Here is a 19,087-nt window from a genome sequence, read left to right on the forward strand (position 1 = left end):
CTGAACATCACCGTTTCCCAATAACTCTTGGACTCAGGGTGATGGCCAACTCCTGATATCCCATCAGTGTGTGATGGGAGATGAAGAATGAATCAGTGGTAGTAGATTAACTTGCCTAGCACATGATGAAGGTGAAAGAGGAGCATTTAAAAGCTAACTTGAGACTTAACATAAACAAACAAACAAAAAATCCTAAAATCTCAGCAACTGGTTCCATCACTTCCTGGCAAATAGAAGGAAAAGAAGTGGAAGAAATGTCAGATTTTATTCTTGGGCTCAAAGATCATAGGAAACAGTGAGGGCAGCCATGAAATTAAAAAGAAATGCTTGCTCCTTGGAAGGAAAGCTTATGGCAAATATGTACAGCATACTAAAACGCATAGACATCACCTTGCCAAAGCTTTGTATAGTCAAAGCTATGTTTTTTTTTTGAGTAGTAATGCATGGCCTTAAGAGTTGGACTTAAAGGAAAACAGAGTGCCACAGAATAGAAGCTTTCGAATCATGGTGCTGGAGAAGACTTTTGAGAATCACTTGAACAACAAGGAGATCAAATGAATTAATACTTGAAGAAATTAGTTCAGTCAATTCACTGGAAGGTCAAATAATGAAGCTGACGCTTAAGTACTTTGGTTACATAATGAGAAGACAGGATTCACTGGAAATGACCCTGATGTTGGAAAAGATTTAAGGCAAAAGGAAAAGGGGAGATGAGAGGATGAGATGGATAGAGAGTGTCATGGAAGCAACCAACATATCCTTGGACAGATTTTGAGACATAGAGAAGGATACAAGAGCCTGGCACACTATAGCCCATGTGGTCACAAAGAGTTGAACACCATTGAAGAACTGAACAAAAACAAAAAGCTCATGTCACCTCCTGTTTCTCCTTTGAGCTAAGCCACTTGCTTGTCCATGGTGGGGACATACTACACAGAGTTGTGGAGGTTAGACTACAAATAGAGCTAGTAGTCTGGAAGGACAGTAGTTTGGGGAGGGGGGCACTGATTTCTTAAGGATTGAATTTGTGGACATGGAATGTTTCCAGTGGGGTATCAAGGTTGGTGGAAGTGGATTCGCAGTCATTTATGATTTGGATTAGATATTTTTAGGCTCTTTTCTAACTCTGAAAATCTGTGACTCTCTGAAAACTACCAGAGCAGCTGCTATTGAAAACAATTTGAGAGCCTGAAAGGAAGAATGAAATGCTGAGGACTGACCAAGTGGAGTAAAATGTTATTGACCAGCCTTGGCTCTAGAACTTCACTGGTAAAAGATAAATTGAGAGCATCTGAAAGGACTGACCCCATGCAACCCTATCCACTCAACTCATATCTCAAAAACAAAAAATTAAAATAGCCAGCCACTATTTGGTGTCCTTATACAGTATCCCTTTTCTATAACCATCAAAGACATGTTTTATAAGTCATCTCCTCCAAAAAATTCTTATTTAACCAAACTAATGCTACTTTTGGAACACTAGGCACAAGAGTCCTTCAGGTACTAGGCTGCATGTGCACTACCTCTTTTCCATGTTAGATTTTGCTTCCTCTCTTTTCCTAACTTGGGTACTAAGCCTTTTATGTCTTTTGTATTCCTCCTCTCCCTAATTCAGGCACATCCAAGGTCAAGTGTGACTATGTATATGTATGCCACAATATTCAACAAAAGAACCTAAGTGAAGGAATAAATTGATGAGCAGGCATGCTACTGTCAAAATTGGCCAGTCATGTATGTGCTCCAATATTTAGTTCATCTCTCTCTGAAGTGGCAGATAAGGGTAATGGTCATTTCTTTCAGAAACTTTTGAAATAATAAATTAAACCAGAGGTTTTAATTGGTATAAAATGTCTTCTTTGCAGAGCTTAAAGTTTGGAACTTATAAAGGCTGTATTACTTAACAACAATGAAAAGAATGCTGGATTTTTAGTGTCACAGCATTTGCATACAGATTTCAGCTCTGATACTATACATATATATATATATATATATTGCTTTAGGTGAGTCCCTTCATTGGTATGGCCTCTAGTTTCCTCCTTTATAAAACATGAAGATTGGGTGAAATCACTATTAAGTCCTCTTATATCTATCAATGTATGATCCTATGAATGTTACAAGATCAAAAATATTAAGTGCCTAAGATATTTTCTTACCATGATAGTATTATTTTTGTGATATGGAATGGATTGCTTTTCTTAACATCAGAATTAATTTCTGAAAAATATAAAACATATTACCTCAGTAAGTATCAATGCTTATAGGAAACTCCTAATTGAAAATCAAATGAGTCTGCATTGAAAATATATTGACATAATCTCAACTGCTAGTCGGTTCTCTTTTGATTTTTTCAGTAGTTTCAGTTTTGTCCACCTCTTTCAGGTTTTCTTGTCAAAGGTACTAGAGTGGTTTGCTATTTTCTTCTTTAGCTCATTTTATAGTGAAGAAACTGAGGAAAACAGGCTTAAGTGACTTGCCCAGGGCCACCCAACTTGTAAATTTCTGAGATTGGATTTGAACTCCGGTCTTCCCGATTCCAGGCCTGGTGCTCTAGCCACTGTGCCACCTATTTGGCCACTCTACTTTGATATCAGACTTTTAAAACAATGGATTAGGGCATTTTGCTCAATCAGGAAGATCTATCTTTATAATTTCTTAAAACTTCCTCCAAGTACTCTACTTTAATTATATACCTGGCTAGATTTCTACAACTAGATTTCCAAGTTAGTTCAGATACACGCACACACACACACACAGACACACACACACACACACCACACATATACACATAAACATATACACTCTTTTGAATTATTCAGGCAAAACAATTTATTTTGAGTTGTCGAGAAGATGTTCATTTGCCTAAATTACTAATACTGGCCCTGTAAGTTTGACTATATTATTTGAGTATACAAGCTAGAACTGACCCACTATGTGGCCAAGGCTATACCTATATTTTGACAGGCAAGGCACTTCTTTTGGCTCTTATTTTATCATCTGTAAAATGATGGGGTTAGACTAAATCTTCCCTAAGTTTCCTTTCAGGTCTAAATCCTCCAATCTTAAATCTACTAACAGTCATTTCTGTTGCTTAGTTACCATTCTTGCATTAAGGCATTCTGCCCTATTTCTAGATAACTAGTTATCCTGAGAATGCTTTCACTTGCCCTACCAAGGAAGGGTTAAGGCCAGGATGACTTCAGGGCAGAAGCAGCTTTACCTAAACAAATAATAGGATATATCATCAGACTTTTTATTATTGGGCTCTGAGCTAGCTGTAGTTTAATTTGGAGGACTTATGTAACATGTAATTATAATAATAATAATATTTACATAGAGCTTTGAGTTTTGTGAAGCACTTTCTCTACAACTGTGTTAGGAATATGGTACAATTAACACCATTTTACAGTTGAGGTTAATGAAGTTCATAGATATTAATTGTGTCAGATGTGGGATTTGAATCAGGGTCCTTTCATATCATATGCATTGTTCTTGACTTTAACAAGACAGCTGTCCCTCAAACCACAGCTATCCCAAAGAGGGAACAAACCTAGATAAACTCTAAGGAAAGTCCTTTCTAAGTGTGGATCTTTCCATCATTTGCTCTCATTTCTCTCTCTCATTTTTGTTCAGTTCTTTCTCTCATTTACTACTATATCTAGAAGACAGCTCACTGGGACCAGTATAACATTGAGAGCATTGAGCTTAGAGCCTCTTGGATGCATACTTTCTATCACTTTGTTGGGCATGGTAGAACCAAATAAGTAAGTCGGCAATTAGATTTATAAGCATCATAAAATTCAGGCCCAAGGAAGAATTCTGAGTACTCAGAATTAACTACATGAACTGATTGTATTCATTGATTAATGATGACAGATGATAAGCAAATATGACTTTCATGTGATATATGTTCATTTTTTTCACATTCTCATCCACTTGTGTAATGGACTTTGGCAATATGGAAACACTAAAATAAAGGTTGAAAAATTTCAAATCACAACAAGAATATAAACAAAGGAAGTTAATGGTTCCCCAGCTATCAACTACACCAGTAACCCAAAGAATTGTAAAGGGATCCTAAGGACATAAAAGTAAAATAAAAAATGTACCAGAATGTTTCGTGGGACATGTAAGAATGTAGCACTAAAACTTCAGAAGGTCTTGTTTTCTAAGAACCAACAGAACCACTGTATTGGTTCTGACTAATTCCATACTTACTTAAATCCCTAAGCATCAGCAATTCCCTCTCTTCAATATTGCTCTTCAAATTTCAGCTTTTAATTGTGCTTCTAGAAATGGCATTCATACTAGTGGTACAATAAGCTTCAATTCCTTCCAACACTCCTCGTTATGAAGATTGTTTGCCTTGGCCCAGTTCCTGATCACCAAAGCTAGGGAAAAAAGATTCCAAAAGGCCATGCTATCCTATCCAGACCCAAGAGCAAACTTCTTTATGCAAGGCCACCTCATGGAGTTAGGGACAGCAGGGCAAACCTTCCCGTCCATAAATTCTACTCCTCTCCATCCCCAAAAGTCTCATGGCATATTTTTCCTCCCAGAAGAAGCCTGAGAAACACCTAAGAATATTATTTTCCCTTCAAAAATAATCCCATGACTTCTTTTTATCCCACCCCGCCAAATTATCTTGGCACACAGTAAATGCCTGCTGACTGACCGATTTTACAGAATATTTTAAAATGCATACATACATGAACACACTTGATATTTTCTTAGGAAGAAAACATAACACAGTGGGAAGAATAGAGGAATAAGAAGTCAAAGATTTAAGTCCTGTATGTGAGGCTCACTACCTGTGCGACCTTGGCACATTGATTTAATTAATCAATTGATTCCTACCCCTCCTGGAACTTACTTTTTTTAATCCATAAAATAAGGGGGCCAGATTATATAGCCTCAGAGATTCCTTCTAGCTCTAAATCTATAATCCTATGACATTTAGTTAGATTTTTTCCCCTACGTTTTCAATCTAGATTACTAATGTATGTAGTAATATTCTAGAGAAATGATTCCTGAAAATATGCTAACTTACGTTATTTACTGCTTAATAATATTTATGAACTTAAAAACACCACAGTTTAACATTTATAGTTACCAAAGTCTATTAAATATTTCCTTAATCATTTCAAATTCTTAATAAATCATTTTTGTTCACTCTTTCTTTCAAGAGTTCCACTAGAACTAGATAGAAGACAGCTATTTCTCTAGATGAACTTGTGTGCAATTTTATTTAAATCAAGGGAAGCTCCACAGGCTTAAAGAATGCATCAATATTATATTTAAGAGGACATAGACATCTCAAATGTTTTTATATTTTAACATTTGTAGTGGATTTTTTTTTGTTTTTCAAATACTATTCTGCTGATGAGTAGTATGGTTATCAATCAATCAGAATAGCATTTGTTAAACACTTGAAATGTTCCAGGCAGTGTGTTAAATTCTGAGGACACAGACAGAAGCAAAGCAGTCCCTCAAAAAGTCCTCAAGAAGCTTACTTTCTAATAGGAGAGACAGCAAATAAAAATAACAATATATATACAGGTTAAATAAATGAATAAATAAATAAATGAAATTAATGAAATGGCAGCTTTATTATCAGCCTAAAGGAAATGTAAATAACAAGAAATCAACTACCTTATTGCCCCAACTCCTAGTATCTTCCCTTTCAAACTACCTTATATTTAATTACTTTATATCTATTCATATTTAACTTTATTTTGCTGTTTTCTGGTTCAGTTGTTTCACTCACACCTGATTCTTTGCAACTCCATTTGGTGTTTTCTTTGCAAAGATATTGGAGTGGTTTGCCATTTACTTTTCCAACTCATCTTACAGATGAGGAAACGGAGACAAACGGTTAAGTAATTTGCCCAGTACCAGAATTCTAGCAAGTGTCTGAGGCTAGATTTAAAGTCAGGTCTCCCTGACTCCAGACACAGTGCTATCCACTGCTTCACCTAGCTGTCAATTTTGTACTACATGTATATAGACATGTATATGTATTTATGTACACATAATATTTCCCCTCATTAAAAGGTAAGTTCATTTCAAATGGGGACAGTTTCATTCTATATACTTATGTCTCCAGTGCCAGCATAGTACCCAGCACATAATTAAAGCTTAAATATTTTTTGATTAATTTGAATGGCCTTAGAGGGCAAGGGATTAGTAGCTGGGAGGGACTGGGATTGATTAAACTCTCATTTTTTTTTTCTTTAGGCTGACATTCCCATTTCATTTAAACTCAAAAGCTATGAGCTCAAACATCAATAATTTTAATTTTCTTATTTCATTTTAACTCTTCATTGGGAAAGAAATAATAATAAAAAAATTTTTCTATTCATATAGTTACATTTTGCAAAGCATTTAATATACATTGTATCATCTGATGCCCACTACAAACCTGTGAAGTTCTACATATATTATTGCCCCATTTTTACATGTCATGAAACAGGTTCAGAAGGCTAACTCACTAACTTATCATCATATAGCTAGTAATTGTAGGATATAAGTTTGAAAATCAAGATTCTTCCAACTTGAATTCTTTCCATTTCATTACAGTACTTCAAGGGGTTTGAGGAAACTTGGGCATCATCTAGTCTGACCTTTCCATTTTATAGGTATGGAAGTAAGAGCCATATTGAGGGAAATGACTTTCCCAATGTCACTGGTATCAGGATTCATACCTAGGGTTTTTGTTGTTTTTAGTAATTTCAGTTGTGTCTGATTCTTTTTGATCCCATTTGGGGTCTGTCATTTCCTTTTTCAGCTCATTTTACAAATGGGGAAACTGAGATGAGTCATCCTTATTCCAGGCCCAGCATTCTATTCACTGTGCCACCTAGCTGCCCTACACCTAGGTATTCTGACTCCAAAATGACCACTCTTTCTAACAAACCACAGTATCTGTGTTAAAGGATATAGTCATCTACTTTTACACAAATTATGAGCCATGATTCCTATCCCCTTTTCTTACTTTTATGAAATCCTGTATCTCTCTTTTCAGATACTTTAATGTTTTCTTCCCTTCTGTTTTTGCCACTGTCTTGTTTGAGTTCTATTTGCATCTACATATTTTATTAAACACATTTTACAATATAATTTAATTTACTATTTACATCAAATTATTGTATTGCCTTAATTTAAATTACTCATATTAACTTAATTGTATTAGTTTAAACAAATTAAATGAATGTATTTCATTTGCCTACATCTAGGTCATGCTCATTTCAGCTCTTTATGATGTATTTTTCCCCTCACCCCCACTATTCTAAACATTTTTTTTCTTTTCATTCTGAAGTGAACATCATGATAACTTGTCTCTCCCGCTACTTTCATTAATTAAGGAATTTTTCCATCCTAAGGAATTTCATCTACTTTCAAAAACTTGAAAACATTGAATCAGCTCTTGTTTTACTTTATTTTCCAATATACATATCACTTAATTTTCTCAATCAACTATTTCTGTTATTCAGACTAGATAAGTAATGGCACTTTGGAAATACATACATAATTTGCTGAATTTTACTAATTTTAAGCATTACATTAATGTCATACTTCAGAGAAAAGTAAATCTACTAAATTCATCTGATGTACAAATCTGAAGTATAAGCAGTTTTCTGCTTACATCATAAATTTTAATTTTTCCAAGACAAGGGAATAGTGGCCATTTCCTTCATTACAGCAGAACACCAGACCTCTAGCTATTAGTTGGCAGCTTTCAGAAATTAGTATAGGTCAAAATATCATCAGCTCTGACCACATCTACATGTTGAACCTTTCTATAGTTCTCTCAGATGAGGCTTAGGTGACAGGTACATGGTTCTCACTATAGATTGTATTAGAAGTCCTTTCAGCCTTGTAGTGGTTGCCAGAGTTTGCCGTCAGGGCGATAGGACCAAATATAGCGTGCAGGAACTCATGGTCATAATCAGAGTATGATGTGACCACAGAAGAAAAGTTGGCTAGAAAAGGGTCACATACACAGCAAGACAGTCATTGGCATGTTGTTCCCCGCCCCCATTAGATTGTGGGCTCCTTGAGAGCAGGGCTTGTTTTGAGTGTCTTCTCTAAATCTCAGTGCTTACTACAGTGTCTAGCACAAAGAAGGTACTTAATATATACTTATTGATGATTTTATTCACAGATTTCATTAAATAATCTATTAAGGCATGGACAGGTTTCAATCTGTGTAAGCAGAGGAAATATCCATATAGGTTAGAGGAAAAAAATCAGAGCCCAGAGTAATAAAGTCATAAACCACCATAATGAATAAGGAATACACGTAGGTACAGAAAAGGAAAAAGAGAGGCTCATTTGCCACTAGTTAAATTTAAAAGGGCAGTCACAAGATAGTTTAGAATGCAGAGGATCTTAAGAATATAGAACACTATATTGGTCAATGTATCAAAACAAATCCTTTCTTTTCAATATATGGTTTCATAAAAGATTTCTATTCCTGTCAGTGCTACTCCATTTGGATAAATTTGGCAGGAAGGGAGGGAATTCTACCTTTATCCTTGAATTTTCCCCTTTTCTTCTTACCTAATGGGAGCTTCAGAAATGATGGAGCTTCCCTGAAATACTGAACAGTGATGGTAACTTCATCGCCAGCATTTCGTAATAGATGTACCTGTCAGTGTGACAAAGAAGAGCTACTTTACCACCACAATAAGACCAATCACATATATCTATATTTATATCTAGTCTTCCTCCCACTCATTTGGGGTTGATAATTACCTTTGTAGGGTTGAGACCTTGGAAAGCTCAGATGGAATTAATAATGACAGAATGTTTCTCCCCCCAAATAAATTCAATGAAATTCAGCATTTATTAAATATAAACTATATATAGGGCACTGGGGCCAAAATAAATGAAGGCCAGTGACCTCAAGAAGCTTATGTTCCATTATTGCAACATGATGAAAGAGATATACAATCACAAGAAAATTTGAGGAGGAAAAGAAAACTAACAAGCTGTAGGAACAGGAAAGGGCTTCGATGGGAAGGTCACCTAAGTAAAATTTAATCTGTAAATATTACTTTTACAAATATCATTTGAATATTATTTCAAACATAAAAGCAGATTCACTGCAACCTCCTTAAATGACAAAACTATAATGCCAATTACAAGAGAAAATATTCATCGTGCTGGCATTACCTAAATATTAGTCATTAGGAACCATGTAATGCTTACCCTTACTTGCACTGGGCAATATTGAAGGTTACACTTAAAGGTATCTCCATAGAAATGAATAGAGATAATATGCTTATTGCCTTTTATAATCTACCACTGCAGATACTACCTTTTCCCTGATTTTTTTCAAGCCTAAGATAGTTTTCTTTCTTACCTCTGCCTCCTTGAAGCCCTGGTTTTCTTCCTATTAGAATAGAATCTCCTTGAAGGCAGAGACCATCCATCTTGCTTTTGTCTTCATCTCCTCACTGCTTGATACAGGGACTAGCCCAAGGTAGGCACGTATTAAATACTTGTTGATTGATTTATCGTTGCCAAGTAAGCATTAGATTAGCTTTTTTTGTCTTTCACATTTCCTTACAAGAATTTTTATTATTAGATAAGGGAGTGACAAGGTGCAGTAGAGAAAGAATGTGGAGCCTAATTCCAGTTGTTACATTTACTACACATGTGACCTCAAGCCAGTGTCTTGACTTCTTTAGGCCTCAGAGTCCACATCTATAAAATGAAAAAGTTGGACTAGAGGACATCTCAGGCCCTTTCCAACTCAAAATCTAAGATTGTAAGATCTTAAATAAATTCCTGGCTTTATACATATTTACTGAACATATCATTTTTATACTAAGAAGCTCTAGACTTCAGAAAACATTATTTCTGAATCAGTAATACCTCTTTCGTATACATTATGATTTAAAGAATGATTATTTCTTTTCTAATTTTAACTATAGTTGAGTTATGCCTAGCTAATAATCTTTGAGGCCTATATGTGATTTATCTGTAATCCACATAATTGGGCTCCTAAAATAGGCAATTTCAGGTATTGCAATCTATGTTTTAAAACAATAAATCAGCAAGTATTTGTTTTCAGTTTTTCACCACCAAATATGAAGTTTTTATGGAGCATTGTCAAAGAAATAGGGTAGGCATTACTGAATTTCCTAAATATGGGATTTTTGTCCTTAGAAAGAAATTCCTTCAACAGAGAAGCCACTCAGATAGAAGAAAAGGGGGATTCTGATCCAAACTGGTCCCTTTTGTTTCTATTGCAGGGACCTGAAGGACTGAATCTTGTTCCTGTGGCAGAAAGCAGGGACAGCAAGAAGATCTGAGGTGTTGTGGCAAAGCATGTACAAAGATGGTAGAGGCAAGATAGGATGGTATAGCAAAGGGAGACTTGAACAAGGACCTGACTGGGAAGTAGCAGCTACAGTGAAAAATGAAGTTTAAAAGTCAGCCCACAGCCTTTTTGCTCCTTCATTCCCCCAACACATCCCTATTTCCTCCAGGGGAAAATTTCCTTTCCCTTTACTCATAACAATATTATGGAAAATGGAGGGACTATGTATCCAACACTCCTTTCCCGTAGTCATCAAGGCTTACAAGTAGATGCATGTTTCTTTAAATTCCTATTGATATTTCTGTTATGTGAAGCTACTAGTAAATAATATAGTTGTTTAGCATGATTTTAGACTAAGCCTAAGTACACAGTTTGATACTAAGAGAAGGGAAACTAGTCCAAAAGGGTCAAAAGATTTTCCTCAGTTCATGCTGAAGTGATTAGAAAGATAAGTTCTACAATTTTAGTAACCTCTAAAGCTCAACCCTACCCCAGAATGCTTTTAAGCCTCAATAAAGCCTTAAGAAGGAAACAAGCCAGTAGCAATTAGAGGCAGAATTTAGTGTGTTCATTCAATTAACAACCCTGTATGTATCTTCTGCTAATTAATACTTTCTAGTGTGTCCCTTCAAGAAAATAGTAAAAAAAAATCAGTTGTATGGAACCCTGTACTGATTAACTAATGACTAACTGAAATTTTCACTTTTTAAAACGTTTATTTATTTAATTTTACATTTATGGAATAAAACAAGTACTTCCATAGCATTGTATAATAAAAAAATAATTGCATAAGAAACTGCAAATCTATTACATACAGGTTGCTATTTGTTTTACATATAAAATTATCAATAAATTTCTTTTTTCCTTCCCTCCTGTCACAAAAGAAATGACTATCATTAGGTACAATACATGTACAAAATCATTCTTTTATTGATCAGTACTTTCTCTGGATGCAGACAGCATTTTCCTTCATATATCCTCTCTAGTTTATTTGGGTGTTTATAGTAGTCAAAATGATACATTCATTCAAAGTTGTTCTTAAAATAATATTTTTTTAACTGTATAAAACATTTATTTGGTTCTGCTCATTTTGCTCTTTATTATTTCATGAAGGTCTACCCAAGTTTTGCTAAGGTCATTGAGCTCCTTATGGCACTGTAGTATTCGATCACAATCATAGACCACAACTTGTTCAGCTGTGACCCAATTGATGGACGTCCCTGCAATTTCCAATTCCTTGCCACCACAAAGAGAGCTGCTGTAAATATTTTAGAATATAGAGGGTTCTTTTCCTTTTCCCCTAATATGTTTTCTTTTTGGAAATTGACTTAGTAATGATATTGATGAGTCAAATAGGTAGTTTAATTTTTGGGCACACTTCCACATTGCTCTCCAAAATGGTTGAATCAGTTCACAGTTCCACCAACAGTGAATTAGTATCCCAATTTTGCTGCATCCCTTCCACATTTGTCACTTTCTCCTTCAATCATTTTAACCAATCTGCATTTCTCTAATTAATAATGATTTAGAACATTTATAACTATAAACAGTTTTGATGTCTTCATCTAAAAACTGCAAAAAGCTTTTATAGTTTCCATCTAATGTTGTCTTATAGAACTTTAAAAAGAAATATAATTTTAAGTTCTAACTGAAGAATCTTGAACTGTGAAAAAAGTATTTAAATGAGTCAACATTATTTTGCCTTGTAAATGATGATGTAATGAATGATGTAAATGAATGATGATTGTATAATTCTGAACTCTTTTGCCACTGGCACTATGACTGGAGATGAGATTTTCATGGTAATCATATTTTCTAATAATTTGTGGTATGTAAGCTAATTTCCATGCTAATGAAACTTTTGGATATAAACAGAACTGCTAATTTAGAAATAAGAACATTCCCATATGTAAAATTATAAAACTATATTTTTAATGAAAATGAAATGGTTAATAGATTTGGATTCAACCAACAAATGAATGCTTTTTGTAGTGTTTTTGGAATTTCTCATTCATGTTGGATAATAATTTATCCTAGAATATTTGATAGATAATATGGATTTTATGCACTTTGCTGCCTGCTTTTTTCAGTCCATACAAGAAAGTTTAAAAAAAATCCAGGTACAATTTTCTCATACTTATTTCTAGTGTTACTTTATATTTTCTTATTATTGATGCTTGCTAGATTTAAGGCACATAGTAGAATCTCTTTTTAAAAACATATGTTTTTAATATGTAGTATATGCTATCATTAAATAATACAATTTTTTTTGTTAAATGCAAGAAAATTTACCACAAATCATCAAATTCATCTTTCTATTGATGGAAGAATCACAAATTGATTTGTGTTCCTCATCTTCCAAGAAAATCAGTTAACATCATAAAGAAAAATATATTTCAATGCTGATTTACATGTACCGTAAGCATGCCAGGTATGACAAATTATCTATGATGTGAATAACCCAAAATGGCAGCTCATATCCAAATCATTTACATATGGTTTAAAACATATTTATGCACGTAAACAAAACCTGTTTAGCATATATTTCTATGCTGTAAACATGTAAATGGTGAAGCATTTGACATTTTGAGAAATCATCATACATCAAACTTAATAACAGACATAATGTTAAGTCTTAGCACAAGAAAGACTGGAAGGAAGCTTTACTTTTCTTCAGATTTCATGATTAATTGAATTTGTAGCTATCTACTACAAAGCATCTGCTTAAGTCATGATGCTTTTTTTCTCTTTGAGCTTGCCTTTCCATTTCCTTACCTTCCATAGTATAAATAAAATAATACATTCCTCTGAATATAGATCAAACCAGATGTGCATTCCTAATATGAGGACAAAGAACATCAGTGCAAAGGGGTTCTTATAGGATATCACTTTCAAAGCCATCTTTTAAAAAATTAAATTAAATTTTTTTTCCTGACATTTTAAGTTTTAAACTTTTCCCTCCCACCCCGCAGTAGAGAAGACCCCTTTTACATGCACACACACAGACACAAACATAAATGCAAAACCATACTATGCATAATTCTATTTGTTATTTATTTCTCTGGAGCTAGATAAGATCTTCCTTTACCAATATTCATTTATTCAATTATTTTTTAAGGAATAGATATAGAGCACCTGCTATACATAAAAATCAACTTTTTCCTATATTCCTTTAGTTAAAGTAAATATGAATGACAAAAACAAACTTTTTACAATTCTCCTAAAACTAAATTGATGTCATTAATGTTATTGACTTCTTTTAACAACGACCTTAATTAACAAATTCATTTGGCTTTTTACTTTTTTTCTATCTGTTCTCTAGTAAATGTGTTCACAATACTGAAATTCTGAAATACTGTTCTCTGGCAGAAATACTAAATATTACTGAAATTCTGAAAGTATCCTTTCAGCAACAGAAGAGGAAATATCAAATAACATGGTTAATCCACAAACTAGGTATGTATGGTGATCATGAATATGCCTGAATAGATTAGAATCACAAAATATAAGAGACTCTCTGTATAGAAAGCAGAAGAAATAAAACATTTATTCAGACAACAGAGGATGAAATCCCAGAACCAATAACCCCAATTCGACATAGCATTAATTGTATTCCAAAACCAGTAAGTCCTCAATGTAACAACAACAGCAATGTAACAGAAATAGAGAAATACATAAGTAGTTAAAACACTCTATCACAACAAAGAGCCAAACGCTCCTGTAACCTTCCCTTCTGCTAGGGCCTTCCTGTAAAGACACAGTCATGAATCCTAACTGTCTGATTGCCTGAGTCCTCTCCTCCCAAAGTTCTGAAAGCCCTTGTAGTTCTGAGAGCCCTTCCAGTTCTCTCTAAGTTATCTCTTCTCACAATTCTGTCTTCTTTGCAACTGTCTTATCTCCACTCTCCGAAGTTCTCTAGCTGTACTCTCCACAGTTCTCCAGTCTCTGCAGCTCCCTAGTCTGAGCTTAATGGCTACCCACAGGGTATATATACCCTGTGTAGCCCTGGGGCTTAGCATCTAGCAGAAGATAGATGTAGGTGTGGGGTTTAGAACCTAGTAGCAAATGAGTGTAAGCCTGGGGCTTAGCACCTAATAGAAAAAGAGTGTGGGTCTGCCTACAAGCAAGCCTCTCCAAATCAAGCTTCCCTTAAGTAGCTCCATCTGAGGCCTATTGAATGGGTGGGGAAGATCCTCAATTTCATTAGCAGGACACTAGGACATTCATCTTTGAATATTAAAATATTTTTAAAGCAACATTTATAGTTAATAGAATAAAAACTATGTGTTCATAGATGAATAGGCATGTTCCTGTACTTGAAAAAAAGTCTGGCTTAAATAACCATTTACTTATTGATGATTTTATCCAAATCATTGAGTTAATAATAATTAGTCACTGGCATTTAAATAGCACATAATGCTACACATTCGCATAATTTGGTAAGGCTTATAAAGCTTCCTCACAGCAATTTTAGGAGATTAATAGACTCCAAGAAGAGATGCAGCTAAGATCCCCCAGTCAGTGGTAGGGCTTGAAGCCAGATTTTCTTGTTCTGTATCCAGTGTTCTTTCCACTACACCAGATCAATAGTACTAAAAAGGCATTATCTACTATTTTTCTACTTGTGACGTTGTTGCTGATGTTATGTTTAAAGAAAATCCTTAAATATATCCCTCAATCCTCTGTAATTAAAAATATAATAACTATAAAACACAGGTGCATTAATTTCTACCAGGAGAATCTATTTCTTCATCAGTTATCGTCTTGACACTCTTTCAACTCTAATCAATTTTCTTAATGGCAGAGTCAATCAATAGGTTGTCCCTGGGGTATACCAAGTCAGTGAAGGGCAGCTTTATCAATGACAGATTTACAGTATATTGAATTAAATGATTTTTTCTAAGAAAATCAACTGAAATTGTTTCTGTGATATGCAATCCACAGTACAAATTGATAAGGTGGCAATGGCAGCTCCTGAAATACATATCTTGGAAATATTTTGCTAATGCACAGTGCTACAAAATGGATGAGTAATAACTACTGAAAATTTCAGAATCATAGAATTTTGAGTTGTAAGGGATCTCAATAGCCATATAATCTAACTCATGCCCATAAGAAATCTGTATAAAGACTTCCAAGGAGGGAAAATCCACCAGCTCTCAAGACTGCCCATTTCATTTTTGTTTTTTAGTCGCTTTGGTCATGTCCAACTCTTTGTGACCCTATTTGGGGTTTTTGAGGCAAAGTTACTGCAGTGTTTTGCCATATCCAGCTCATTTTACAGGTGAGAAACTGAGGAAAACAGGACTGAGTGCCTTGCTGTAATGGCAAGCAAACTGGGACTTTTTGTTGTTTTTTTTCTTTTGGAGTGCTTCTCAGCACTAAGGCAATCAAGTACCTTTGATTGAGCCTTGCCTTTGATTAAAGCAAGAGACTTTGATGACCTGCTTAACTCACAAAGAAGCCTAAGCCACATGAATTTGAGTCACATGCCCTCTGACCCTGTAGAAGTATATATGGACTCTGAGGTTAGCATTTTCTTTGGAGGCTCACTCACTGGAAGAGTGTTCATGCTATTTCAGCAGAGAAGACTCTGGGTAGCTGTTAAGGAGCTCATTGGCTTTGAAAACCCAGATGTTGCTTCTTTCTCTGGTAACTATCTATGTATTTCTATGGACAGACAGCTAGAAGCACTGTCTGCTGATTTCTGTTATTTGCTCTGTTTATATAATTTCTGCTTGTAATATCTGTTTGTGTTTTATCTGAAGTTCAGGGTGTTGACTTTTTCCCCTGAACTAAGGTAATAATTTACATGTGTTTAATTAAAGTGAGATTGTAAACCCATTAAAGTTGATTTCCTTAGAACAGTAGTTTAAAGACCCTGTGCTAGCAGCCCTCCTGTGTGCTCTTGTTGGTGGCCTTATATCTCCACAGTAGCTGCTTAGCAACATTGTTGCTACCCTTGCCCATGGTCACACAATTAGTAAGTGTTTGAGGCCTGATTTGAACTCATGAAGTGGAGTCTTCCTGACTTCAGGACCAGCACTCTATCGATACCCTGTGCCACCTAGTTGTGGTATTGAGTTTTTTGAGAGAACTAACTGTTAGGAAGTTTATCCTGACATCATTCCTAAATTCACTTTTTTGAAACGTTTACCTTGGCTTGTAGTTCTGCCTTCTAGGACCAAAGAAAAATCTAATCTGTTTTCCATATGATGACCCTTCAAATAATCACAGCAATTATAGTCCATCCCAAGCATTTTATTCTCTAGGCTAAATATCTCTAATCTTCCTAATGACAATCACTCATCTGAGCTGAATTTAAGGCTTTCCACAATCTTGATTACCCTCGTTTGGAAATTTTTTAGCATATCCTTAGCAATGTCCTTCTTAAACTATGGTGTCTAGAATTGAAGTCCAAATAAAATATCACAAAGACAGGGTACAGAACTATGGGCTTCTTGTCCTCAGAAGCTATGACTTTCTTAGTGGAGCTGTATTTCTTATAGCATAAGATTACACTGCTGAGAATGATTTTGAAGTTCACTGCAACCCTTAGATATTTCTTTCAGACATCCTCCTGTCTAAACATGCTTTTGATCTTTTGGCCTAGTGTATTCAATTAATCTACCTTACTTTTATTGATGCTTTTTCTTGTCATATAACTTTTGAAGTATAAAAAAAAAACATATGCTTTGTTTCAGTTTTCCTATTACCACCAAAAGTAAACTATGAATATTTTATTTATGTGTGTCCTCTCTCTTTGGCCTTGGAGTATATGCCTGACAATAGAATTTCTAGGTCAAAGAGTTTGATATTTTTAAATTGATTGCAAGCTGCTTTCCTCAATGGTTGGATAAATTAACTGCTTTGCCATTTGTGTCTGTGTTTTCATGGCTCTTCAAAAGAAATTATTTATATCTCTTATATTTTAACCAATTTGCTGACTATGAGTTAAAAATCAGAATCATTTTGATCTGTAGTCATTATTAGGATTTAGAATAATCTTTCATATGGTTGCTCATGGTTTTCATTATAGTTGTATTATTTTTGCACTAATCTATAAATAATGCAGTTAATATCATTACTGTGACATGAATGATATATTTGTTATTATTTAAGCTCCTTTTCCATCTTTAAAATGTGTTTTGTAAATATGTTCATATAAGTCTTGATTGTGGATCTTAGTGGGTTAACTCACACATTTTGTGAATTTTATAGTTATTTTGAATGAAAATTCCTTTTCTACTATTTCCTGATACACATACACACACACACACACACACACACATATAAATGTATGAATTGATCATTAGAAAAACCAGAGGGGGAATCATAATTTTTCTGGCTCTCTCCTTTGCTAAAGCCATTTAATAATATTCTTTCTAAAACATTTTTAAGTTTTGGTGTTTGTCCTCAATTAATGTGTTAAATTTTCTTCTGCCAGGAGGTAGCATAGTGCAGCTAATAAATATGACCTTGAATTCATGAAAAAATGTAGGCTAAAGTCTTGTTTCTGGCACATATAAGATGTATGAACCTGTGCAAGTTTCTTGAGTACTGAATGCTGTAGGCAAATCTCTGTAACTATAAGTTGAAGAGAATATACCAACATACATTGGTTTAGGGAGCTTCATCATTTTTGAGTTCCCTCTACCAAGGAAATTATATCTCCATTCTCCATGCTTAACATCTGAAAATAGACAAAATTGTTTCTTCTTTTACGTCTTTAATTTTAGTTTCTTGTTTTATTTCTTTATCTAACAAATCTAAAATAATGGCAAATAATTGTCGACAGGGGCATATGCTTACTTTACACTTATTTTATTGGGAATATTACCAATGTTTCTCCACTACAAATAATCCACCTTTTGGATTTAAATATTTACTTGTTATCACATTAAAATTTTCTAATATCTATGCTTTTAAGCCTTTTTAAAGCATAAATGAATGTAGTGCTATGTGAAACACTTTCTGCATCTATTAATATATTTGTTTATATAATAATTAAATATCACTAATCATGTTAATTGTTTTAACATGATAACTATCCTTGATAAATACCCTTGATTGTGCAGGCAAGGGCGTGCACACACACGTATAGAATACTATAAAATTATGCAAATATATTGTACATTCTTTATGCCAGGATTATATTTAAAGTTCTCTCAAGTCTCATTCATTAGTGATATTGATCTACAAGCTACTTTATTTTTCCTTGATTTAGGTATTATGGATATAATTGTACAGCTAAAAGTCCTCATAAGAAGTATTTTTTTGTTGTCCAAATGTTATTTCCTCTTTCAGATCCTCTACATTTTTTGTTAAATACCCACAGTGTTTTCTAAGTACTATATTGTCATTTTTTTCTTATTTCTGCATCAAGAGCTCTTATTTCCAACATGATGTCATTCTGGATATCTTCTTTTCATAGCAACATTTGTCTCAAATCACTCTGAAATTTTAACTCTGGGAAATCTACAGAATTTTTTTTGATCTGGGAAGTATAGTTAATTTTCTTTTTTGATATACTACCAGTTCACTGTGTTTTGCCATCATTTTGAGTTTTGATCTAATTGCCCTATTGTTTTTATGAAGATATGTTAATTTATCAACTTATAAGCTTCTTTTGTACCTAGTCTTTCACTGTTGGATGTATGAACTTTCAGATTCTTTTACTCATATTCCTAGCCCCAGTCTCTAGTTCCCAATTTGCTCTTTGGTCCCTTGCACTTGCATTGCTACACAGATTTTTCTCTT

General features: G+C 34.3%; 1 protein-coding gene across 1 annotated transcript in view; it reads right to left on the reverse strand.

Moving 5' to 3' along the window:
• SNTG2 (syntrophin gamma 2) overlaps nt 1-19,087 on the reverse strand; it is a 698,484-nt gene that overhangs the window by 319,098 nt on the left and 360,299 nt on the right. The window contains exon 7 of the mRNA XM_036750363.1: nt 8,560-8,647. Coding sequence (XP_036606258.1) covers nt 8,560-8,647 — 88 coding nt within the window. The remainder of the gene's footprint in view (nt 1-8,559; nt 8,648-19,087) is intronic.

This window comes from Trichosurus vulpecula, chromosome 3, assembly GCF_011100635.1.
Source record: "Trichosurus vulpecula isolate mTriVul1 chromosome 3, mTriVul1.pri, whole genome shotgun sequence".
In the NCBI taxonomy this organism is placed as follows: Eukaryota; Metazoa; Chordata; class Mammalia; order Diprotodontia; family Phalangeridae; genus Trichosurus; species Trichosurus vulpecula.